Source organism: Drosophila kikkawai, chromosome X, assembly GCF_030179895.1.
Source record: "Drosophila kikkawai strain 14028-0561.14 chromosome X, DkikHiC1v2, whole genome shotgun sequence".
Classification (NCBI taxonomy): Eukaryota; Metazoa; Arthropoda; class Insecta; order Diptera; family Drosophilidae; genus Drosophila; species Drosophila kikkawai.
Genome location: NC_091733.1, coordinates 9,841,280 through 9,869,123, shown reverse-complemented (window position 1 = coordinate 9,869,123; position 27,844 = coordinate 9,841,280). Strand labels below are relative to the sequence as shown.

General features: G+C 33.3%; 2 protein-coding genes across 9 annotated transcripts in view; both read left to right on the top strand.

The window, feature by feature from the left end:
- The window catches only part of LOC108085753 (uncharacterized), a 57,857-nt gene extending 39,767 nt beyond the window's left edge, over positions 1 to 18,090 (top strand). For 2 of the 3 annotated variants that reach the window (XM_017182491.3, XM_070287820.1), the window contains exons 2-4: positions 8,116 to 8,607; positions 11,466 to 12,511; positions 14,227 to 16,203. In XM_017182491.3, the coding sequence (XP_017037980.1) occupies positions 8,138 to 8,607; positions 11,466 to 11,649 (654 nt within the window). In that variant the 5' untranslated portion in view covers positions 8,116 to 8,137 and the 3' untranslated portion in view covers positions 11,650 to 12,511; positions 14,227 to 16,203. Of the gene's footprint in view, positions 1 to 8,115; positions 8,608 to 11,465; positions 12,512 to 14,226; positions 16,204 to 17,832; positions 17,982 to 18,060 lie in introns of those variants that run through there. The other variant, XM_070287821.1, reaches the window with a different exon arrangement.
- A 4,022-nt stretch (positions 18,091 to 22,112) lies between these two features.
- Positions 22,113 to 27,844, top strand: part of mgl (low-density lipoprotein receptor-related protein megalin) — a 164,896-nt gene continuing 159,164 nt past the window's right edge. For 3 of the 6 annotated variants that reach the window (XM_070287816.1, XM_070287815.1, XM_070287814.1), the window contains exon 1: positions 22,113 to 22,306. The gene's annotated coding sequence lies outside the window, so the exon portion shown is untranslated. Of the gene's footprint in view, positions 22,319 to 26,931; positions 27,070 to 27,844 lie in introns of those variants that run through there. The other 3 variants (XM_041774986.2, XM_070287813.1, XM_017182503.3) reach the window with 2 other exon arrangements.

The window sequence follows — 27,844 nt, the reverse complement described above, 5'->3', positions numbered from 1 at the left end:
CATTTTGACCCTTTTTAAGGTTTCGGCCTTTAGGACTGGGGAGTACAATTCTGGAAATTCTGCTCGGCCTTTAAAGGGTAACAAAATGGTTATTTAGGGTTTTTTTTTGTTAGTAGAAATTACAACTTTATCTAGGCAGAAATTTCTGTTTAATAATTTATTATATTTTTTATGTATTTCTTGAATACAAATAATTTATAGAATATTTTTCAATACATTTTTTTAAATATTTTAGAATAGTTTCCTGTCCGATTTAAAGGAAACTAAAAATCGTTTTATAAAGATAAAATGTATTAAATATATTCCAAAATTGTACAGGGTACCAAACAGTCTACAATCCTCTTTTAACTCTTCACTGTGAGTTCATATTTGGCAAACATTTGACATGTTGTTGCCTGTTGCCTGCCGGCCGCTGCCTGCAATTGAAATCAATAAATGTCGGCTACTCATTCGCACTTTCTCTCTTTCTCTCGCTCTGAAAGGGAAAAGTAAAGGAAAAGGGACTCGGAAAAAATGCCATGATAATGCCTTAGATGATGTCTGGAAATTTTCATTTCACATTTATGATTTCTTCCCGCTCTTTTTGGAATCATTTGCAGCGCCATCACGTGCCGACAATCACGCAAAATCATTGCGCCATCATTTATTAGCAGGCAGGCGGGGGGAAATCGGTGGGTCGAGGGGGTCCCTATATAGAGTTGCCACTTCCGCTTTTGGCCCTGACGTAGGTCTAATGTCACTGCCTTGGAATTTCCCTCTCCTTGAGTCTTGTGTGTGTGTGTGTGTGTGTGTGTTTCGGGCCCTTGGTTAGGTCAGCAAATTGTTTTGGGTCTTGGGCCTTAGATGAAGATATGAAATTTGAAGAGTTCAATTTATCATTTCCACAAAGAGGGATGCACTGAGTGAAATAATGGGTTTAAATTGGGAGTTTGTTATAAATTTTATAATATTTATGAGGCCTGAGTAAATTATTCTTAGCAAAATAGATCTAATAATAATCTAATGTGTGAAAGGTTATCTTAAAAATGGAGAAGGCCATTAGACATAATTATAAAAATAATCTAGACAATAATTTTAATCTAAAAATCTACGAAATACTTGAACAAAATAAATTAGGAACCATGTCAAACAGCTGGTTCAAAAACAACAAAAATAACTATTGCCGATTTCAGAGGTTTGCTTTTGCCTTCGCATCCACGCTTAGGATTCCCAACGGATTCTAACTTAGATGGAAGGTAAAGTAGCAAGAAAATTAGCAATAGTTATCTTTAAGTATAATCCGGCTCTTCGAAATACATAACCACTTCGCTAGTAATAATTATCTATTAAATTATTATTTTTCATTTTTCATTTAATTATTTAGTTATTAAGAAAATGTATGTACATTATGTTTATACAAAATTCGGCTTGCCAAACTTAGATTTTCAATTTTGCTTTCAATTTTCTGCTCAATTAATATATATTTTTTTTATAGAACTTTCAAAAACTCTCATGAATTCCCCTCGAATTTCTCTCAGTGTGTCCACTAAATTCCCCAAAATTTCTCAAGTAAAAGATTTCAGCTACCCGCTAGTGGTGGGAGGGTGGGTTACTAGAGGGAAATTTCTAGAGCAACAAGTTAGTTATCACAGCAGCTTGAAGATAAAGGAATACCACCTGTTTCAGGTGCTTTATGACCGTGAACCCAATTCCTGTCATTCAATTTAGATTTACGGCCAACGAATAAATAAAAAATATAAAAATATATATGGCTATAACCAGACATTTCTCTTGTTGCCAAAAAATACACACACACCCCCATTCGGTAAGGTCATTTATTTATTTACTTTTTGGGAGGAGAAAGGGAAGATCTCTGGCCATTTATCTCAATCAATGCAAGCGATAAATCGCACTTTGATTTCTTTTTACCGAATATATATATACACTGAAAAAATTCCTGCAGTAAATTCAACCAATTTCACAGTCAAAGTGCCCCAATCCAAAATCATCGTTTGATTTTACCGTAAACTACAGTATAACAACGTAACGCGTTACGTACTGCTCTACAGTAAATACAAGCACGATTCTGCAGTAAAAATACGAAAATTCTAAAATACACTTCTTGATCCTGAGGCAAATCAAAGACTAAAGTCGGGAATGTGAATACATACAATTCTAGAGAGAGAGAGAGATCAAAATAAAATGTATCTCTTTCTCTCTCCCTATCTTTCTCTCTCTCTCTCTCTTTGAGCTACGTAAAACGAACAGTATCTTGACTGCAGCTGACAGTAATTTACAGTTTCCAAAGCCAACAACAAAGTACACACATAATTTGGAACGTAAGGGTTACTCTATTTGGCTGTAACAACAGTTTTGTACAGTTTTGTACAGTCAAAAATACAACAAAAAAATACATTGACTGTACTTTACTGTAATTCAACCCACAAATATAGTATATTCAAGCTGCGACCATTTTTTTTCTGTGCATAGATAACTTTTTGGATTGCCAACTGCATTTACATAGAGGGGTAACATGGGTAGCTCTTGCATTTATATTCATTGTTACCGATTGTCTGGACATTTATCACTGGCCAATAAAATATTTATTATTTACAGTTACAGCTTAATGACAATAATCGTTCAGTTGAATAAACACAATGTTTGCAATGGACAATGATAATCAGCCGACCTGTTGGCAAATGTAATTTACATTATTTTATGTTCGAAATAAGTAAATATTTGCCAAGGAGATGGATTTTCTTAATTAGCCGACATTGTTTTTATTTTTAGAGAGATAATATAAACATATTTTATGCTATTTTCTTGTTTGTTTCAACATTTAATTAAGCTCATTAAATTTGTTTCATAATTTTCGATTGGCAAAAAGTTAATTTCGTCTAAATGCTGTCTGGCCACTCGAGTGGTTTTTAAATCCCTCGGGTTTGCCTCCTCGCCGCCTTTACATTCTTTGGTCCAAAGTGCGATTCATAAATATTTGTCACTGTAATTATTTTTGCCTTTTTTTTCGGTCTGCGAAATCCGCTTAAATGTAATAAAAATAAATTTAAATTGAAATACGCTTTTTGTAGACGGACTCAAACGGTTGGCCATGTAAACATAGGACAGGGATTGTGGAGGGGTGGTTGAATGCACTGAGAGAAAGGAGGGGATTCTCTATGAGAAATATTTGAATGGACATAATATTTATTTAAATTCTGTAATACATGGCATTTAATAGTGTTTTTATAATATATTTTAAGTTTTTTTTTTATTTATTTTTATTAAGGATAAAAAGGATTAATTACTATTATTTTTTAAATATATATATATATATATATATTTATATATGTTTACATATATTAATATTTGTTTTAAATAAAATTTTTATTTTTATATTTTTAAAGTATGAACAAATGGTAATAAATATTATTTAATGATAATACCTTTAAAATTAAAATTATTGAAATAAAAATTATCTTAAAATTTAATAAATTAATAAATAAAATTTGTGTGTTTATTAAATGTTTACAAATATTTAATAGTACTAATTTTAATATTAGTGGAATTTAAAATATTCCTATATTTATTTATATATTTAATTTTTATATTTCTTTCGCCAAGTGCAGCAGTTTCTAGGAGGAAGAGGTCGCCTGGGGACTGGGCTTGGGCTCTGGTTTCAGGCTCGGGTGTTCCCTGTCTGATTGACCGTATCGCCTATCTGTATTTTTGGCCCACGGGGGGTGTCACATTCAAGGGTCACGTTCCCGGGATCCCAGACCGCCCCCGTACCCCCCTCTGGCCGCTCGCTTCTAATTAAACCATTTTGAAGTTGATTGCGTTTACAATGCTGGCTGGCAGCTCGCTCCGCTTTCCGCCGATAAATCAAATTTAAATGTTTGAGTGCTACTCAAATTGACTGCCCCCCGCTGCTTCGCCCGCCTGGATATATCCTGCAAAAAAAAAATCGGAAAAATCGAAGGCCTCGTTGGGTATCCGTATTGGAAGTGGCCTCTGGATTTTCTCTCTTTTTTTCCCCGATAGACTCTCCCCTGTGCGTATTTTTAATGTTATTTAAATACATAATAAATCCGTTATTTAAATTCTTAAATGCTGACCAAGGGGGGAGTGAAATCAGCATCAGATTCGAATTTAAAGTAATTTATAAATAACAAATTTCAATTGTTTCCGTAAGCGTAAGTCCTTAAGTGCTTTGAACTTGTATTTTTTTATTGCGTTTAGTTAATTATTTATTATTATTATTATTTTTTTATATTATATGATGGATATAATTATAAAATAAAATATTTAAGTCTGGTTAAGTTTGGGTTTTAATGTTTTCAATTACATTTATAAATTATATTAAGTATAATTTTTTTGCAGATTATTAAAGTTGATTTTTATTTTTAATAAAGATGCATTTATTCTTGTATAAATTCAAAATATACAATAAAAAATATTGAATAAAAATCTTAAATAAAATATAAAATATTTCATAATTTATTTTAATTGAAAATATGAATTATTCCATTTAATTTAATTTAAATTATTCATCTAGTGATTTCAAGTATTTTCTTTACATTTTTATTTAGTTTTCTCTCTTTAAAAACCTTTTAAATTATTTTAGATAAATAATTTTCGCTTAATTAATCATACCATATACTTTTCGTATACTCATAAATCGAGTCAACCCAGAATAGTATTTTTTTCGAAAACTTTTTCAATCGTATTAAAGTTCCTTTATCCGAATCGTGACCTTACCCATAGGAGCAGGTATATATATCATAATTGAGCCACTCGATTGCGCTACTCCCACCGCTCTCATTGTAGTTCCTTTAGTTGGCGAAACTTTTTCCACCCCTTTCCACCGTTTTTCCGGCCATTTCCCAGGGCTGTACATATACATATATCTCTTTTCGGAGCCCGACTTTCATCAGTCCCCGGTGGGTCTATCTGTCAGCTTACACGATGAGTACTTAGTGAGGGAAAAAAGCGATTTGAATTTTTGGCCAGAGCTTACAATACAGCTTCTGCCTTAGCCTATAACAATCTCCAAGAGAGAGATAGAGAGAAGAGAGAGATAGAGAGAGATAGAGAGAGAGAGAGAGAGAGAGGGAGAGAAAAGTAGGGAGCACGAGCAAGTGCGGGAGACGCTTGTCAATTTTCATTTTCATCGCGAGAAACGCCAAAAGAGAAATTTAAATGAGGCAACTTTTTTTTTTTTTGCTACCTCTACTTTTTTTTTTTTGAATGTATAGACTGAGAAAAATATATAAGAATTGTTAATATTTTAAATATTATTTAAGAGGAACAATTTTTAGTAGAATAAAGATATAGATATAACATATTTCTTTAATTTTTTTTTTGCTGGTTTTGAATTAATTTTTTATATTATATACTTTTAAGAATATTTTTAAAATATATATTCATTTAAATTTAATCCAAAATTAGTCTAAGCAAAATTATTTAAAAATTTCCAAATTATTATTTTTATTATTTGCAATGAGAGTAAAAAAGTGTTTTTAATCTTTAAAATCGTATATTTTTTTTTTATATTTTTTTTTTTTTATTCTATAAATAATTTTTCTTTATATTTTTTGTTATACATTTTTTTTATAAATATTTTTTTATAAATATATTTTTTTAAATATATTTTTTCTTAATATATTTTTTTTTAATATTATTTTTTTATAAATATTTTGTTATATATATTATTTTTATAAATATTTTTTTAATATTATTTTTTTAATATTACTTTTTTATAAATATTTTTTTGTATTAATATTTTTTTTTTAAATATTTGTTTATAAATATTTTTTTCCCTGTATTTTTGTACTGGCAATTCCTTTTGTTGTTCACCGGGCTTAAATGCGTACGTGTGTGTGTGTTGGCTCTTTAGCTAATTACATGCTGCTCACAGTGCCGCCGCAGGAGGAGGGCTGACTGGATGCTGGCCTGGCCAGGTTGATTTCGATCCGGAATCGGAATGAAATCGCGGCAAATCGTCGTCGATTCCAGTTGCTATTAATAGACGCTCATTATTGGCATTTTTGGCATTGACCAAAGTCACACTCGCACACACACACACATGGAATAGTGTTTAGTGTGCGTGTGTTAACTGAATTGGCAGCCCGATGGCGCCAGTGAAGTCAGCTAAATCCCCGGACAAGAGATGCTCGAGGGTGAAAGTCCCTAACAAAATTAAAGGTACATCTGTAGGGATAAACTGGTTGAGCTCTACTAACTTAATTTCCATGCTTATTTCAAGTATTTAATTATTGTTTATCTTAACTTTTTACTTGATAAATTATTAGGAATTACTTACGAGGACAACAAAAAATGTCTGCGCCATGAATCCTTAGATAAGAATAAAGTCTCACCAATTTTGAACTCCTGGACGAGGCCCTCATCTCAGGTCCTTGTCTGGAATTAAGTTCTCACACACACACGCACACGAAGGCCGGAAAAGCGAAGGGAAAATCTTTTCTTTCTTTTCCCTTTTGTGATTTTGATGGGCCCAATGCTTAATAACAATTTCATTTACATTTTCGGAACATTTCACATTGGCTTTGGGGGCCCACGAGGCGTATGCGCAATGACCCAGCCCCGAAAGGTATGCTCTCTTTTTTTGTATTTTGTTTTGTTATGGTTTTTTTTTGTTTTTTTTTGCAGGACCTATTGTTCTCCGACCTAGAAAGGGGTTTTATAGTGTATATATATTTTGTTTGCTTCCCTTTCAATGCAATTCAATTAATTGAGACACTTTTATTTTGGCCAGATTTTGGTGTTTTTTTTTCTGGGAAGGATATTCGCTTTTTCCTGACGGCACTGCAGCGTAATTATACTGCACAAAGGCTAATTAAAATGCGAATGGGGAAAATATAGCAGCAGCGCGGGCGCAAAGTTTGACCTTTGGCTTGGGGTTCCCTGATTTGCATTTGTGTTAAAAACAAACAGCAACAACAAAAAAGTGCTGGGTAACACAAAACACTTATTGATGAAGAGCTCCACTTTGAATGTTAATTAACAAACAAGCAAGAATGTCAAGCAGCAAACAGCAAAAGAGCGGAAATCCAAAAAGCAGAAGCCAATAAGCATCACTTTCGCCGCAGAGAGAAGAAAATAAACTATAATTTAATAATTTTAATGAGGTTTTAATGGCTGTTTTCCTTGGAATTTCTTATGGTTTTATTTAATTTCTTATTTTATTATTTATTAAATATTAAAACTTAAATTTTTACTACATTTATATCACTTAGTTAAGGCACAGATAAGTGCAGTTTCACGAGAAACATTTTGAAATATTTTTTTTTCACATTATAAATCTTTTAAGCTTATTTTATTTAACTCTTGTCATTCTTGATTATTTATCTTTACTTATTATTTCATTCTTTACTAATATTCTAAACATTTTTTTTTAAGTTTTTACTTGCACTAAAATTTACCTAAATAGTAAATACATTAATTTTCCTCAATTTAAGCGGAGTTCTAAGTGTAAAACATATTTAAAACATTTTAAAATATATTTTCATCACATATTGAAACACATATTAAATTCCTTCACTTAACAATTTCTTTCTATTTCTTTTTAAATAACAGAAAACTTGTTTTTTTGTGCCTAATTAATAAATACTTAAATAATCCTGTTAAGCTTTATCGAGCGACAAATTGATTCCATGTTTATCTGACACTTTTCCCTGTTTTCATAATATTCTTTTTGCTTTTTTGTCTCTGCTATTGCCAGTTTTTATTTTTCTATCTCTCTTTTTTATGCTTCTTTTTTTTATCAGCAAATTTACACAATCAAAGTAAACAAAAGTTGTGGCCGCAAAAATCAAGCTCAGCTGTGGCAAACTTTTGCAGTTGATTTAAATTTGTGCTAACCGAATTTGATTGCTGGAAAAGTTGCTGCTGCCGCCGCCTGGGCACAGTGACCGCAAAATGTCAACAGCAGCACGGGCTGCGATCTTAGCTGGAATATTTAAAGGCACTGGGAAAAAAAATTAATCAAAAATAAATACTAAAAAAAAATTAAAATAATTTTATAAGAACTTTGGCTGGGACTTAATTTAATTCCACTTTTAATTATCAAAATTATAAATTTAATTAAAAAATGTATTTATTTTTACTATTTTTCAGAGAGCCAAAGAGGTCGGTCAAGATGCGTCGCTCCTCGTTCACGCCCGTTTTCAACCTGAGCACCCAGGAGCCACTGATCGTGGTGGAGGAATCGCATGCCCCCGAGGATGGCGATGATTTGGAGGGCGCCATCGGTGGCTGTGATCCTGCCGGCGGCACTAAGCGTTCCAACAGCGATGACTCGGAGCCGGACTCGCCGGTGAATCCGTATCTGCTCTGCCCCTTCCCCGACATGCAGCAGCGACGGAAGCACTCGCTACCCTCGCTCCAGATCACCGAGGGCATCACAGCCAGCCAGGTGCGACGCCTGTCAGAGGTCGGCGGCGAGACCGGTGGCCTCAGTCCCAAGGAGGTTGAATTCCTGGCCACGCTCTCGCAGAAGGCCAATCCAACGGCCGGCGGAAGGCGCCATTCGGTGGTCACCATTTCGGCCGTTCCGCCGACGCTCTTCGGTCGAAATCGTCGCGAGTCCATTTCCGGAGTTTCCTTCAGGTGAGGCCCGCCCTCTTCTCCTTGTAATCTTACAGTTAGTCCATGGGGTAGGGAGGAGTGCTCTTGCTTCGGCCATGTCCGGCGCCATTAGCCGACCGGAAGTGTAGTGTAGAGGACCCGGAACCGTAGTTACGACTTTTTTTTGGGTCAAAACAGACAAAAAAAAAAAAAAGATTTATTAAGTGAAAGAAAACAAAAGCGGAATAATAGGTCTATCTTTATTATTATTAACAGGCATATTTTCGAAAGATATCGATATGGTTTCGATATATTCGATTAAAGTGTACATTTTACCGTGAGTTTCCTTTGAAATTTTAATATTGCAATAGGAATAGAGCAATCCTAATAAGCAAAAGGGGAAGCATTAGAATAATTAATTATTTAAATTAAAAAAGGCTATTGTTCATATTTCTATTATCGATAATATCGATATCGATCGATATATCTTTCAATGTTTAAAATTCAATATATATACAAGTTAACGAAGTTTTCGACATTGAGTGCAATATTTTATATTTCGATTTATTATGACGAAATTTTTCTCTCGATGTACATATTGTATATATATCGATACTGTTTCGATATATTCAATATAAATATCAATCTTGCTTTGCTTCTCGTGACTTGTACCTTCACTTATTATAAGTAAATATTAAGTAAACTTTATTTTTGACCTCTTTTTTTTTGGTCAGAATTTCTCTCAGTGCATTTGACCAGTCATCTCTTTTCCTTTTCCCATCTTTCGACTCTATGTACCGGGCCTAATTGAATTGCGCCGCCGGCTGTTTCCCAGCTTTTGTCCTGTGACAGCCGCATTTTGATACCCTAATGGCAAAGGAGGCGGCGAGGAGCTCGAATTTGGATCCGGATTGGGAATGGGAATGAAATAGGCGGCTTGGGGGGGATATATAGCTAGAGGCATAATGAGATGAGATTGTCATAAACTGTGTCCGGTCATTGCCATACGAAATAACAGTGTCCCAATAATGACTCCAGTCATCGATGCGGAGATGCAATAAAATCCCTGGGATTACACAGAGGGTGCAGCCTACTTTTTGTCTTTATGAGAAAATAACCGGAAATGGCATTTGTATTTGTATTTTGTATTTGTATTTAAGGACAAACCAATAGTTGGTAAAATCCATCTTTACCTAGTTGTATCTTATCAGAGAAGCTCTATAATATTACATATTAAATCCAGATATGAAAAATCGTATAATAATATTTATAAATAATAAAATAAATAAAATATAAATATAAATGAATTAGTAAATGAATACATTTATAGTTTTCGATTTTATTCAAATGTTTTTTTTTTGTATTCCAAATTTGTATTCTAAATTCGACCCGTCATTCGCCTATTTAATCAAAATTCAGTACCAAAAACCCTGACCACATCCACATTGCGTTTGGCCCTCACTTTGTTCAAGTTCTGTGCCATTTAAATTGCATCCCACCCGGCTTCCTATCTCGGGGCCAGCCTCCAGCCTCCAGCTCCCCAATCCCAGTTCCGGTTCCCTCGTGTCGCGTGTCCATTAAACGCCCAACGCACTTTACGAGCCCAAGTCTACCGATGGAAATGGCAATGGCAATGGCACTAGAGGCGGCAAACGGGGACCACGGGGCGTATAATTTATGCTAAAGTGATAACCGCAGACCCATCAACCACTTACTATCGGTGAACATGGATGTGGGGATGGCTAGCAAGGCTCAACCTTAAATGTCAGGGTTTCTCAAATGATTAACTTAAAAAAAAAGAAAAATTATGGATTTTAATTTAAAATGGGAATTTAAAGAAAAAAATAAAAAAATATAAATGAAAGGACGAATAGAAAGTTTAGAGAAAAAACATTATACCTTTCCTGATTTTCAACACAATTTTATGTACACTTTGTATTATTTTAGAATTTCGGTTTCAAATAAATTATTAAATATAAATTAATATTATTAAATATAAATTATGTGAATATGAATATAAATATAATTAATTTGTTATATAAAAATCAAAGGCGTGACTTATATATATAATATAATATCGATGTGCAGAATCGACAATTTTAAAAAGGTAAAATAATTTATTAAATAATAAATAAATATAATTTAATTAAAATTGAATTCTAAATATATTATATATAAATATAATTAATTTATATTTATATTTATAATATAAATTATAATAAAATATTACGATATTTTATTTGTGTTATAATATTTCTAAAAATTTCTTCAGCTCTTTTAATAATAAATTCCATTTATTTTAGTTTTTTCTTCTACTAAAAATATTTAAAAAAATAAATACATTAATATTACTCAATTTAAGGGCAGTTCTAGGAGGAAAACATTTTAAAAACATTTTAAAAAATATTTCCATCACATAAAATATACATAAATAAATAATTTATATATAAAATTTAATTAAAACCGAATTCTACATTTAAAATATAAAATTAATTTTTATTTATAATATAATTTAAAAAATTCTCTTTGCGATATTTTAATTGTGTAACATTAATTCTAAAATTTTCCTCATCTCTTTTAATAATAAAATAAATTTTTGTATAGCTTTTTTTTCAATTAAAAGTTACCTAAAAAATAAATACATTAATATTACTCAATGTAAGCTTAATTTAATTTAAGTTTCAACAGTAAAACATTTTTAAAAATATTTCCAACACATTAATAAATAATTTATATATAAAATTNAATTAAAATCTAATTTTATATATAAATTAAAATCTAATTTTATATATAAAATCTATAATTAATTCACATTTATAATATGATGTAATTTATAATATTCTCTTTGCAATATTTTAATTGTGTAATATTTATTCCAAAATTTTCATCATCTCTTGCAGTGGCAGTCGCCGTGGCAGCGCCGTCGGCGGACCTCCGCTGACCGACCACCGCGGCAGCATACACAACTTGCAGCTGGACATTATGGATGGGATCGTGCAGCAGCGGAAGACGCGCAGCGGCAGCGGCGTGTGGACAGCGCCCGTTCTGCAGGAGGCCGACAGCAATGTGCCCGTGCAGACATAAGCTTCCCGGCAGGGACATTTGGGTGGGTGGGGACAGCAGGACACAGCGGATTGGATGGACGGATTGAAAATTGACGATTGGAGGATTGGATTCGAGGGGGGGACGAGGGCTTACCACCGGCTGGGGGAGGAGGAGAAGGAGGAGGAGTAGGTGGGAATGGACACTGAGCAATACAAATAAACGCATGGACCTTTATTAACATTTCGTGTTTTCCCATTCGCTCGCACTCCTCCTTTCCGCCGGGAAATTGCTTTTCGCGGCTGCCGCATAAAGCAAACAAACAAACCGCAAAACCGCAGCGAGCCCAGTGGAAAAAAAGAAAAAAGAAAATACAAAAAACAGGAAAATCGCACGGAAAATGAAAGAGAAGGGTGGTGGTGAAGGGTGTGGAGAATGAGAGAAAGAGAGAGCGCTGTGAAAAAATATAAAACTTCGAAAATGGAAAAACTGCAGTTAAACAAAGAGCCAGCGAGAGCAGTTTAAGATGAAAAGAATTGTTAACAAAAAAAAGAAAAAGAAAGCAACAAAGTAAAACGTAAAAAACCGTAAAACAAAACGAATAACTGAGAATTTCGGTTAACACACACACACACATACACCTGTGCCAAGTGCCACGCCTCAAATCAGCACCTCGCCCACCATTACCGCCTGAGGAACTACCCGCCAGGATATATACTAAATATATATATTCGTAAAGGAACAAGCCCATAACCGTTATATTTAATTGGAGTGTTAAAGAAGCGAGAGTCGAGGAACCCTAAAATAGCGCAAAACGCGACTCCGTTCGCAAAATCTTGAATGATTATTAACCGAATAAAAAAAAAAATAAAAAATGGACAGCAAAAAGGAACATTTAACCGCGGTGAGTGCTTTGCAAGTTTATGTTTACATTTTATGTTTTTCTTTTTTTATGTTGTTTTTGAACATACTCAAGAGTGTGTAATTTTTAAATTATGTTTTGTATTTCCTAAACATTTACATTGCAAATTCATTGTGTTTTTAAATATTTCGAATTTAATTTCGTATTTCTTTTTATAAACTCTTGGAGACTGTTCTTCGGACTTCTCTCAAGGTTTTTTATTTCTTTTTAATTTGATATTGAATTTAAATATAATAATTCTAGTTATAAGTTAATTAATTAGAAATTTTCATCAGAAAATATTTTATATTTATATTTTAGTTCCCTATTCTCTTGTTTTCTTATCATTTTTTTTCTGGTACCTTTTCCATATTATTTTAGACATTTGTCAATGGGCTGTGTGCATTTTTAATAAACCGAGCAGCTGCATATGAAAAAACATAAAAAACACACGCCAAACGAACACATACATAATGAAATGCAGCGTTGCCTCAAGGACGAAAGTGTGACGACGGGGGGTTGGGATTGAAATGGGGGCCAAGGACGCAGCCCTGAACTCTATTCCTCCATCCTAGCAGCTTCACTGTCTCCCTCTCTCTCTCTCTCTTTCTCTTTCTCCCTCTCCCTACCTCGTTCTTGCTCACTCTTTCTGTTCGTCCTTCCCCCCCTCTCTCTCTCTCTCTCTCTTACACTCTTCTCCTCGGGCCAACGTGGCGTATGAGTAAGATTTTGCAGCAACAGCTGCATCAATGACAATGCCAATGCCACGGCCAAAGGGGTTTGGGTTGTGTTTTTAATGGCTTGTCCCCTGGCCGATTTAACCGTCCGATGGCCACGCCCACACCCATACCACCACCCCAACGCCCATTTGCAGCTCAATAAAGCTAATTTAATGTGGGCGGCTGCTCTTAATTGAAACGCGTGTTAGTTTGCATTGCATCCCACACTCATTGCCCCGGAAACTAATAATAGAAAATCAAAATGCAATTGCGTTGGCCCAGCTGAACTCCGTTTTAGCCAAATGCCGTTGGCCATTTGGTCATCGGTTGGTCGGTTGTGAAAATTTGGAGGGAAAACATTGGTTCTTGGCTACGGTTTGTGTTTGCCAAACAATAAATATAATCGTGTAAGGTAATTTAATGCTTGAATAAACGATTTATAGTTACAAAGGATTTGGTTTTTGTTATTTAGGGAATTTAAGAAATATTAAAAAAAAAAGTTATAATTGCATTACATTACATTATTATTAAAATTAATTAATTTTCAGGTATTCTTTTTCATTTTAAAACCATTCCTATTTTAGAAATTAACAGAAATTATTATTGTTTCTCAATTTAAGCCATATATTTTTAATTTAATTTTTAGGAATCTCTTTGTTTGTTTTTTTTTTTTTTTTTATTATTACTTTTTTAAATTTTTTTAAATAGTTTTTTTATTCTTATATTTATTTTTATTTTTATTTTTTATTTTTAGGAGAATATGTACATGTCTTTGGTTTTAATTTAATTTTATTTTACATTTTATTGTTTTTTAATAATAAAAAAAAATTCTTATTAAATTTGTGTTTCTTAATTATTATTTTATAGGTTTTTATCAAAAAATTTTTAAATAAAAACATTTTCCTTTCTTTTAATCTAATTTCAAGTCTATTCTTAACTTTTCTTTCAAATTCGCATTCAAAACGTTCAACACTAAAGTAAACTTTTCTCTCCCTTCAGGTTCCACCAGCAATCGATTTAAAATTAATATAAAACTCTATTTAATCAGTAATAAACTCTAACATGAAATTAAATCAATATATTGTATATTCAGGAATTGATAAATTAGTGAATAACTACCAAGAAAGTCGACACTATTTACTTAGGAACTAGTTACTCCTCATTTTTTGGATGTTGTGTAGACTCGTGAACCACCGCCAGAAGAAACCACCAAAATGCAGACACTAAGAGATAATCCCACAGACTATATACATATATATCTGAAGAGCAGAGTTGAGAGACCCCCCGTAACTACACCCAATCAACAACAAGTGCAATCAAAATCCAAGAGAGTTGATAAATGTACCAGGTACCTTAAAGAACATAATTGAAAACCTTAACTTTAAAGCAAAAAAAAAAAAAAATAATAACCTTAGGCTAAGACCCAGAGATGTATCTGTATGGAAATGGAAAATCAACTAAATGAAAACTCAACTATTTTTGAACTTGGCTTGCTGCTTGCCCAGCCCAGCAAGTTAGCCAGCCTTTAGTTCAAAGTAACATTCCCAAAAAAATACAATTTAATATATGTACGGATTAATGTTGATACCTTGGGGGTTACTTCAATTTTATTTCGGGTTTTTTGACTAGAAAATGTTCATATTGGTGCACTTTCTTTGGCGATTCAAACTAAACAAGAAACAAATTAAAATTGAAGAAACCATCAAGCTTTCAGGTCGATGGCGTTTCCCTTTTACATAAGTCTCGATGTTGTTATTGATTATAGAGTATATATACCATAATAAGCTTTAGATTGTACATAAAACAAATACTCGGGTTTGCGCCTTCTTTGCACTCCAAGAAAATGAAGGAAAACTACCCACAACTTTCGGACCCTCCCCCTGCGAAGGAGTTTCTCCCCAGAAACGAAATTCTCCAAAAAAAAGTCCCAGGCCTTCCTCACTATTTTGACTTGACAAAATGTCGCTGGACGACGAAGAAAATGAACAAAAAGGGAGAACAAACAAAAAAAGAGAGGAGAACATAAAAAAAAGAGAAAACTAGAACATTTTTTTATTATTAAACATAGTCAAAGATAATCAGCACAAGAAGTTGGAAAATCGGGTAACCGAGAACCGAAATTATTATGAAACATAATGATGTAAAAGATATATTTATAGAAATGAACTATATGTATACATAATGACAACAGATTATATAGTAACTTATTGTCACAACGCAAGAGCAATCAATGTTTAACTTTATTAAATGTTACAAAGAGTTTTAAATATTAATATACATACAAATATACATATATCTATATATATATATACAGATATACATATATTGCGGATTATATTCTATAAATATGTATAATTTGTAGGTAAAGCTAAACTGAACAAGACACTAGACGTACTCGTAGTTCCCATTATGTTTGCCAAAAAAAAAACCAAGTCTAATAATGAAAATGATGAAGTTGTGCCAGCCGAAAGTGTACATCATTTGTACATCACAAGATGTATACCTTTCCTTTTTTAATGGAAATATATAGCAAGTAATTGTAAATCTGTTAAATTTGCCAATGATTTTGAGTTCTTCGATGGAGTTTATTATTGATAATTAACATATATTGTGTTTTTATGATTATTTTTTAAGTTAATGTTTACATCAAGTACTTGAACCTTGGGCTGGCACTCTTCATTCACACTCTCTTTGTTAGTTTAAAAATTGTTATTTTTTGTGTTTTAGCAATACGAATAAAGCAACTACCAAAAATCAAAGAAAAAAATTAAGAAAATAAATTTGTGTGTCTCTCTGTCCTCTCTCTCTCTCTATTGTGTTTGAGATTACTCGTACATTATAATGAATATTATTACTAAACTAAAGCCAATGGGAAGAAGTATGAAAGCAACAGGAGGCGGTATGGAAACCACAACAGAAATTAAAATTACTAATTATAACGATTACTTACAGTAGACTTAAGCATACAAAGATTAAATAAAGAAAACGATTTCCTTAAATTAACTGAGATCTAACATTTATTTCGTGTAATTTCAACGCTTTTTTGATAACAGAGAGCTTTTGGGGGGCTATTTGACGGTGAAAGCTTAATGGTACTGCTTAAAGCTTTGTCGAAGAAGCTTTTTATAAAGCCAAGCAAAAGCTTGGCTTAAAGACTGGCTAAAAGCTCTTTGGCCTAAGCTTTCAACTTTTTTGAACAATTTTGAAGCGTGTTTTTCGCCATTTACACTCTTTTCCCTAGGTTACGTGTAACAATTGCCTCTATTTATAAAATTCGAAATGGGTTGACACGTTTTCCCTGATAATCTGTCAAGTTTGTCCAATTATTGGCATGAATATAGCATTCAATAGGCTAACATTATATCATATCAGTTGCATGGGACTACATTTCCGGAACTAGAAAATCTCGTGATTAAATTACTATTTTATTTTGATAATTGAATATTTTATATATATATATATTTTACATGACCTAGAAAAGTGCTTTGACATTTTTGATAAGCATTTTCTAGGCAAAGAATAAGTTAAGCATCAACAGCAGTATCGATCTAGCATCTCAGTCTAAAAGTTGTTTTTAAATATATATTTTCCCAGCAGATTTTGTGCGGATGGATCCGAAAAATGGCCGCTAAAAATATTAAATACGGACAAAGAATCGGACTTTCCGCATTAGTTTCGCTAAATGCTCAAAAACAGACGCACAAACGGACGAGTATCGCGAATTCTCAGGATTATACCCGAAATCTTATTCGGATTCCAAAAATTATAGCATTTTCTTCTACAAAACCCATGACAGATGATTAACTTTAGTATCGTTTATGAGCCTAAATCGGACGTTTTCTCCGCAAAACTATCGTTTTCAATATCGTAAACAAACGTTAATGTCTGCTGGGTTATGACTCATTTAATTCTTGATTGATTTATGCTCCAAAATAGAAACTTAAGTCTTATTCTTACAAAATAAACCTTACTTTCCAGTTGACTTTTGATCACTCTCATTTCAGAAAAGTGAATTTAAATAAACAAACAACTAGTTTACAACTAGTTTCATTTGTACTTTATGTTTACGAGTCGTAATGAATAAAATTATCAATGAATAGGATTTGTTTTTAAGGAAAAAATGTGTTTACTCAAAGAGAACTTATACAAATCACTAAAAAATAAAGCAGTATACGTGAAATTTCTTACATTTTTAAATTTAATTACCTAAAAATGTAAATATTTAGTTTATTTATATTTCTTTGACTTATAATTTTGATATTTATTTATCTCATAATGTATATGCAAATCCAAGTCATTTATTTAGCAGACAAAACGAGCTAAATTGCGATCAAGTGCCCGACCTTGGCGACGCGGCTCGACTCCAGAACATGCTCAACGGCCGAACTACTACTTTTGATGGTTAATATATATAAATATATATATACATATGTACATATAAATATATATTTATTTTGATTATTTGCTGGCCTCAGGTCACGCTTTCGCCGCTGACCCTCGACTTGCTGAAAGATCTTAAATAATTTAAGAAACGAAAAGTACTTGTCTGCGGTTTTCTTTGCATTATAAATATATATATATATGTATATATATTTCTTTTTTAAGGAAAATCCCATCAATGCAGTTGATATACACATGTTCATTTGAGACTTGGCCGATAGAAAAACCATTCACAAATAAAATGTGAGAAGTCCGTAACGTTCGGTAATGTCGCCGAAAACGATCTCCTTGTCTAGAAAAAAATGTTTATATAGGTATGTGTCGCTCAACTTGGCCAACTGCTTGGGGAAAAACAGCTTTTCTTTTTCACTAATTATTCGATTACCCTTCCAGGAATGCAAAATGCCAGAAGGCAGGTAAATAAAACGTTTTAAGCCCCGAAACAGCTGTTCCATTTGTTGGAGTGACTTGCCGGCAATTACTAGGATTTTCGCCGAAGCAAAAGCACACAAAAAATGTGTGTTTAAATATTTGTAGAAGCTAATTATTTGCTTAAAAAAATCAAGGTAATAAGGTATTTACTTAAGAAGTAAGTGGAGTTTTTAAGCGAAATTTTTGGTAAATTAGTGGGATTTTTAGTGTAGAGAAAACAAAAAAAGGAAGTGTGAACATTTTTTTAACACTTCTTATTTTATTAGTTAAGATTTGAATGGCGATTTGAAATATATATAAATTTTGGCACTTAATAGCTTTAACTTTAAATCGATATGGTTAAAATAACCATTTTTTGAGTAAGTCTAAGTTTTTCAAATGTCATAGTTTAGACAAAAAAAATATTAATTTTAATTTGAAAAGATTTTCTATGTTATGTAATATATATTTTTATCATTTAAGGGGCCTTGAATTAATTTAATAAATTAGTTATTATTTAATTGATAATTAATAATTAATAAGAAATAATTAATAAATATGTAAATATAAATATGAATAAATAAATATTAAAAAAAAAATAAAAAAAATAATTAACAAAGAAAACATAACATTATTGACACTATAATTCCCAACTAGTTCTAGCGTTTTCGGAGTGATAAACCAGCTGAATGTTAAGGTCGAGTAGTGGTGTTATAGTGGTTACTCTCAGTGTACCCTCTCTTGAGAAAACGAGCAAATATCACCGGAGAGATCAGAGAAAAATCAAGGAAATTCATCAATCATAGGAGGGACCTAGACAAATATGAGTACTTAGTACTTAGTACTCAGCTTAAGGATCTCGTTAATCTCAACATTAAACAATATTTAAGGGGGTCTTCTCATTCAAAAGCCGTATTTTGGACTCTTTTTAAAAAAATTCTTATTTGAAAACGCAAAGAATAATTGAAAACTTTTTTTATTTATTGTATTCAAAAATGTTCAAAGTAACTAAAAAAGTTGTTCTTGCCTCGATACGAGGGTTGTTCAAAGAGTAATGAGACTTCAAACTTGGTGGTCGAAAAAAAAGGTGTCGTCCTGGCGGCCACGATTCAGGGTCTCCAGAGCGTCCGAAATGAAAAATAAAAACGGGGTTATAATCAGAATTGATGTCATTTTCGGCTGACGGAACAGATTTTTTTAAAAAATTTTTAAAACAAAATGGCGGCCATTCAAAAAAAAATTCGATTTCGGGCGTTTTTTTTGTAGTTTAGTGTAAAAAAAAATAGAAAAAAAAATTAAAAAAAAAATCTGTTCCGTCAGCCGAAAATGGTGACAATTCTGCGTCGATTCATTTTTGTTTCATGAAAATCGGTTCAGTTGAACTGGAGATATCATGGCCGCCAGTTCGAAAAACGTGGTTTCGAGATAAACGCGTTTGAAGTTTGAAAAAAGCTCATTTTGCATAGATCTTGCTTCACAAAAAAGGCTGTATCTTCTAAAGTATTTCGAATTTCTAAAAATCCTTTTGGGGACATATACACACCATCCCAAGCTATAAATAAATGCAAAAAAAAAAAAAATCGAAAAAAAAAGTTGCCCAATGAGAAGACCCCCTTAAATGAGAATTATTGGTTAATAAATATCAGTAATTTAAGCAAAACAAAACATTTAAAGACCACACATATTCTTTATTTTTAACTGATACACCATTCATAAATCTCCAAACTAAGGGTCAAGTGTCGTAGGACCTTGGCAAGTCTCATAGATGGCAAGATTTTCCACCGGATTTTTTTTCAGCCAAGAGAATCAACCTGTTGAAGGGTTTCCCAGTGCCGGTTGCAAGCCAACAAAGACAACGCACCGAACGCAGTTCGAGGTCGAGTCCAAACATGTTGCAGGCTCGATTGTTTACTCAAAACTCGATGTTGGGAATTTAGAATTAGAAATTCTCCAAGATTTCGGTAGATTTGCTGAGAGAATCACACACACACCAGGCACACACAAAATACAAAATGTACTGTGCACACACACGCGGGCACAGCTCGTGGGCTACTTAAGCTGCTCTAAATAATAAATTCAATTGTAATCTCAGAGCCAAAAGTCCAAGCGTTTATGTAAATACTTACTCAGATCGTCAATTTGCCAACAGGGGGCTGGGAGGCAAGAGAATTATCCTCGCGAGAGGCATGCCGAGATATATAGTATGACAATAAACTCAACAAGTTGTTCTCGAAAACTGTCAATTAGAAGACGCGAGCTCCTGGGGCCTCGAGCTGAGGCAGCAACAATTGTCCAAAATAAAAACACAACATGCAACGTGCTGCATGCAACGCACATCGAACAATGTTTACACAGGGGCTTAGAGAGGGGCTAGGAATTAATAGGAGAAATAGGTAATATATAGAAATAATTATTCATTTATCATTATGAAATTGAAATTAAAATAATAATAATAAATAAATGTAATATATAAAGTTAGTTGCTTATACTTCATTGCAGTGGTTTTAAAAATATTGTAAGCTCCAGATGATTTGAACTAGACTGGGCCCATTAAAACAATTGAGGCTTGAGATATATTTTGTTTTGGTTTCCGTAAATATATTATATTTATGTATGTATATATATTGTCCAATAATAAAATCTTGAATATGCAACTTAATTATATACATAAAAGCATTATTTTATATTTTAATCATTTTAATATAAATAAAATAAATCATATTTTAAACGTAGAATTGTAGACTTCAAATGGTTAAATATTTTATTTATTTGTTGATGATAAACTAAGGGAAAATTTATTAAAAATTTAATATAAATTTAAAATAAAATATGCTAAACTTAAGGTTAATTGAAAAATTTAAAATAATTTTAAATAACAATATGCGTTACATATGATAATATGAATAAAAAATAAAAAGATTATAAAAATAATGCATATTAAAAATAATAGTTATTATCAATTTTTATTAGTTTTTACTATACTTTTATTTACCTTTAAATGAAATTTCCCGTTAATTAAATTATAAAAAGGAATTTAAAAGAACTTAAATTGTATTAACTCCCTTTTCGAGTTATATTTAATTTTCAGTATCTGAGATTATATTTCATAAAAGATACTTTATATAATTATCCCATGCAAATGTAAAATTTAAGCTTAAAGGCCCCTCAGAGCTGCGCCACTGGGCCAACTCCGCTGCGTTGCAACGCAACATCGCACTATGGGGCGAACGACCACCTTATCTGGCATAAAGCCATTTTTTAAAAGTTGTTAAAATACTTTTTTTTTAACCGGAATGTATTCTTATAACATTAATCTAACTCTGTTAAGTTATTCGCTGTTAAAGTTAGCTGTTAATGCAACGAGAAGCGAGCGCTGTTAAATCGCGTTTTTATTCTGCAGATTTTAAATGCTACAAAAATGTAAAAAATCTAAACAAAATGCAAATTTTTTGATGCAATCTCTCAATATTAAAATTGAGTTATAAAGTGAGTCCAGCACAGTCCACCTCTAAAATTGGATATATATTGTAGATTTGGTAATTCTTGTTATATTCTGTGAGTATCAAGGTGCACTTTTGCGCACTTTCTCTGAAATTTAAATTAAAAGGTGATAACCTTACATATGCAAAATATCGAGTTTTTTACCCTTTAGAACGTTTAAACGACTAAAATTGGTAAAGATATTGAAATTTTTATTCATGTTATAATAAATCTGTATACATTCAAGTCATATTACAGAAAACTAGGTTGTTTCATTTAAGTTTTTTTGAATAAGAGGCTGCAGAATCTTAGGGTACTGCATATGCTTGGTCGTCTGCCCAAGCAAAAGAAAAATTATGTGATTTGACTTAAAAAAAAAAATATTTAGAAGACAATTTTTACATATTTGTTATATTATGCATTATATTAAAGTTATTAATTAATGCCACAAAAAGTGGTCGTTCGCCCCATAGTGCGTCGCAACGTCGAACTCGGCGTAGGGCCGCGGAGCAGGCTCCGCTGCCTGGCAGCCACTTGCGGCGATTCAGTCGCTCGCGGAGCGTCGTCGTGAACGGTCAGCCAGCGAGGCAGAGCTATATAGATACTGACACTGGTCCGAAGCCAAATCCGAGCTCGACTCCGATCCAATTCCGATGCAGATGCAGTTACGTCCAACGTGGACAGCAACGAGCATAACAATAAACGCTGAATTGCGAGGTTACTGCGAGAAATCACAGTTTTTTTTCGAGTGAGTGCGCCGGTAAATATCTATATATGTATATTGCAAAGAAAAATATTTCAATCATCTCTAGTCTTATGCTGTTTTTTTTTGCTGTGCTCCGAAAGTAAATCAAAATAAACAAAACAACGACGGCAACGACAACAACAAGTATCTGTATATGAAAAAGAAACAAAGAAAATAAGTGAAAAAAATCGCAATCGCTAAAAATATAAATAAGAAGTATGGAAAAAATAATTGAAATCGAAGAAATGGCAAAAGGGGCAATGACAGGAAAGGAAGTTTGGCAGACGCGAAAGAAAGCGGCCCGATACAGTGCACATTGTAAATTTCTAGACAACGAAATTAACAAAGACTAATTATTTTTCAAACCTTCAAAAGATAGGTTATTCGGAATAATTTTCAGAAAAAATGTAAATAAAAAATAAATAAAGTGAACCGGGCTAAAGTGAACCCTTCCAGAAGTGACCCATTGGAAGGTTCACTTCTTCCAGAGTTTACTTTACTTATTTATTTATTTTGTTTTCAATATATTTTCTTCTTTAATTTTTATTTTGCAAAAACAACAACAACATAGTGTGTTTGGGGCCGTTGGTGGCTTTCGCCACTTTACGAGCAACTTCCTTTTTTGGCCAACAAAAAAAAAAAAAAAAAAAAAAACCAGTCTGGCCAAGACCTAGACAGAGCGAGATGGCAAATGGCCATGGAGAAAGAGGGAGAGAGATAATGTGGGGTCTGATGGAGAAAGAGAGGTCCAGTTTTGAGGTCTCTCTGGCCCCTTGACCAAACATCGAAAATGTAAACAAAACGGCAGCAAACTCGTATTTGTTTATGACTTGGCCAGGATAAAACCAAAAAATGATTTGCTACGACTTCTCTGCCAGACATTCTCAAGTGTGACTCAAAAAACTGTTTTTCCGACTTCCCGACCCCCCTAAAAAACGCCATGGAAACCCCTGAAAACCCCCCTCGAAGGCCCCCGGTGAAAGTTTCCCAAACTCGCAACTTAGAACTCTCTTCATTTTCGGGTTTCTTTATTTTTTGCTTGATAAATGAGTCGCTGGCGGAGCCCCCGGGGCGGTAAATCATCTCTGCTTGTGGCACTGACAATTTCACAAATTTATATATTTGCCACAACACCGAAATACACACACATTCACACAAGTCCAGAGCCAAAAAAGTTTTCCACTTCGAGAACAAATTTTGGACTCAAATTTGACTCAAAAGCGGGCAAGTAGCTTAAAAATTGGCCACAGATCTGACCGCAAGTAGTCAGTTTTCGTTGACAAATTAAGAAATTGATTGAAAGTTTCAGTATTTAATTTGAATTTATTGGAATTACTGATAATAAAATTGAATTAATGGAAAGATTTCTGGAAATGAATTTCTGGATTAATGGAAAGATGTCTGGAAACCACAAGTGTTTTTCAAAAAGTTATTAACTTACTACAAGTGGAATAAAATTAATTATTTAATTAAATTAATTGTGGAAAAGAATTTTTAATTATGAAATAGGCAAACAATAAACAAAACTATGGATAATATATTTGGGTTTTCAACGTTTATCAATTAAAATTAAAAAGTAAATAAGCTTCCCTTTGGTTGCAAAAATGCTTGTTCTACAAACGTTTAAAAATCTATAAATTAAAATTGGTAAAATTAAATTGCTAGCACCCCCCCTCTTTTCGAACACCCCCCTCCCATCGATTGTTCTCCTTCTCGGGTCTCCGATTTTTTCTCGGCTTTTCGCTGACTCCCCAGAAACACACACACATCGAATGGCAATCTGGAATATGCCCGGTATATCCAATTGCATGCCACATATGCAGATGTAATGGGAGAGTCGGCCCACTCAACCCCTAGAGGCCCCCCCCTTCCCGTACCCATTGGAAACCGACGCCCCTGCCAACTGTACCGATGATCTGCTTGCCTCATTGCCGGTTAGAAAGCCAATGGAACGAGTTTCGTTGAGTGTGCAACTAATTTTCTAAATGGTTGTCGCTGCTGATCGTTGAGCGTGGCAAAAAAAAAATATATATAAAAAAAAAAAATACAACAACAACACACACACTATTTATATGGCCAACGGCGCACAAAGGAAAACTGTCGCTGGAATTGGTCATCAAATTCGTAGGGTTTTGAAATTAGAAAAGGTTTATCATATATTAACTTGTATTTTCAAATATTGAAATTGGTATTAAATAATTTTAAAAACAAATTTCGAAAGGTAGATTTGATGAGTAAAAGGTATCATTAATATGGGGGATGTATGGGGTTTAGGAAATAATATATTGTTAACAGAAGTTGTATAAGGCATACGGGGTTTTTGTATTCTAAAATATCTGCAAAATATTTGGAAAATATAATTCTTAACATTAGAATACTAAGTTATTTAGAAAAGTTAAATGTGTTTTTGAATTAACAATGTTTCTTCTAATTAGATAAATCTTAAAAATAGGTAGTTATTAGTTTAAAATATTTTATTTAAAAAGATTTGGATTGATCTTGAGAATAATAAAATGACTTTCTTCTTTCCCTTAATACTCCTGAAGATTTAATCATAACTTTCGCAAAGTTCTCGTTCCCATTGGAACATTTTGGGCCTTGGGCAAAGATTTAATATGATAATATAGTAAAATCGAGCCAACATCCAGTTTGTGGGTGATATTCCCCAGATTGTATGGCATTAATGCCACCCATTCATCATTGCAAAGATCGGTCTGCCAGTTGGGAAGATTGATTGATTGAATTTTAATCAAATCTTCGGAATCCGATTCTTTTCTTTTCATTTGTCCGGATTTTCTACTTCTTTTTGGAGTGCGTCGTCATCGTAAATGGTAGAAGAGCTACCAGAACCCATCGAAAAAGAAGAATCAGCTGAAGAAGATTGAACGGATGGGAGACTTAGAGAGAAAGAGAGAGCAGGCAAGTTAATGGATTAGGAAGCGAGCACAAAAGGCAGTCGAGAATCGAATCGTTCTCCCTCCCACTAGCTCTTCGCCCTCTTCTATTGGAGAGTTAGAGAGTTATCGGGAGAGAACGAGAGGGCGATATAGATAGATAGAGAGAGAGAGTGGTAACTGAGCGGAATTTGATGGCCAAAGGAAAGGTGAAAAGAGGCACAAGTTGGCTTAGATGATGATGATGACGTGTGCATAAGTGTGTATGAGCGCGATACCTGTTTGTCCACACACACACACACATACACACACCTGTGTGGAATAACTAAACAGCGACCCGATTTCCAGGGCAAAAAGAGAGGGTGATAGAGCGAGAGAGCATGAGAGAGATGAAACAACCAGCGGATCAGAAAATAACAGAGCCCAAGAATCTTAGCCATGCTCGTGTAGATTATTACAAATCTTGAACAATCTCTAAGGAAAAAAAATCTAGAATAAATCTGGAAGAAATCCTGAAGACCTTTTTTCTAAATCCTTAAATGTTTTTATAAAGTGTTATAATGCAAATAGCAGTAATTTCTTTAACTTTATTTTTTAAAAATAGATTTAAATATATGGTAATTTGCTTATTATCAAAATAACTTAGCTTTAGTTCAATGTTAATAAGTAATTTGATTTATTCTTGTAAATTCCTTGTAATATTTTTTTGTAGTCAAATGATTTGATTATTTGTTATCAAATGTATAATTAATCAAGATCATAGGTTAGAACAAGAAAAATCTTCTTAAATCGTCTTACTTGTTTAGAGTATTAATTAACAATTATACAAATACATACAACGTGTAGTTTTCTTTTAGTATTTGTAAAGTGTGTTAATGCTAAAATACAATTTTCTTTCGCACCAAAAGAGTGCTATTCTTGGCCTCGCAACCGAACCAATTTAAATATAAAAAAAAAAAAAGGTCTCTGTCTCTTGGCCAAAGCTGAAATGTGTGCTGGCCGACTAAGCCAATTATTTGTGGTATATGTTTTATACTATATAGGCCGAAAATCGGTATGCAAAACCAACAACAACAAAGGCAAGTGGTCTCGTGGAGACAAAAATATGTAAAACTGTTCTCATTAAGTTCTCAGCAGATCATAATGATGTTTCGGTCTCTCCCTCTCCCGCTCTCCATGGTACTTGTATGAAATAAGATTTTTTTTTGTGGGATTTGCCGGTTGCCACACCTGAAATTCAACTGTTGCGCTCTCGCTCGCGCCGAGCGGCCGAAACGAAAGACTTAAACAACATACGTGTCGTGCTCAAAGAGCGGGAGAACGCGCTCTGCTGACGTCGGCTCTTTTCTGCTCTCGCTCTCCCTCTTCATTCGCTCTCCTTCTTCGTCGCTCTCTGATTATTGCCTTGTTCTTTTCACTTGTTTCCAGGCGCGCCGTTGCAGTTCGTAAAAACACGGCTCCGCCAGCGAATTAAACAAAAACCACCGCCAAATTGTTTAATAAGAGAATCTCATTTAATCAAGCAAGAATATACACCGAAATTGCGTAATCAATTAGTCTTATTCTTTTTTTTATTCAAGTGCCGCCAAAAATCTAGTGTGATTTTTTCGTTTTTCTTTTCGTGCTGTTCGTATGCCCTTTTGCCTGTTTCGGTTTCTGTTTTGATTATGGGTTTCCTCTATTTTACTTATGTACCTGTTACACACAAACACGCAAAATAATATAAATTGAAAGCAATTGCAAAAGAATCAAAAATAAACAAATAAAAGGAACAAACGTGCGAGGACACTATTTTGCCTCTCTCTCGTTGCCGCTCGCGGGCTCTCTTCCTCTCTCGCTGTCTGGATTACGCTCATTATTCGCCAATATCAGGTAAGCAAAAACAAAAGCAAATACAATAATGCAAATACAAATAAAAAGCAAAACACAGTCGCAAATGCAAAACTAACAAGTAGAAGAGGGAAAAAACAATTTTAATGTAATTTTAATTGGAAAACGTGTTCGGTTTGCCGCCGAGACGCCGAGACACACAAAAATGTGATAAAATGGTAAAGAAAAACAGAAGAAAATGATTTTTCGGAAAATGTTGGTAAACGAAGAGCGCACCATGGGGAGACTAATCTGTTGTTTTGCCGGTCGAGAATTGTCAATGAATATGTTTTCAGACAATTTTATAATGACATTTAAAAGTGCCCTTAAGTTTATCCTACATCCTTTCCCTTTACTCAGAACAGATAGGCCTATTGTAGCTCGATTATTATTTATCATATATTTATCATGTATGTATATCATAGAATTTCCAAATAAATTATAGAATATTTAGATAAGTATTGAAATTCCTTGATAAATCATAGATTTGTTATATATAGTATACACTTTTTGATATCTATCGATGGCACCTTCCGGAAAAATTCCTGTTAAAAAATGTACAAACATTTTGAAACTACTAAAAACTGAGAAGCTGTCTCAAATTTTCAAATATATACGACTCCTTCCAGTTGTTTCAAGTGTGTCTCTAGTCTTTCCATTTGTATTTTCTCAGCTCTTAACTTTAGTGGCATTCCCTTTTCGCTCATCAACTCGCTTGTTGTTGTTCTCGCTGCTGGGCTGCATTTTCTGCGCTTTTCAGTTTAGCCAATATATACCC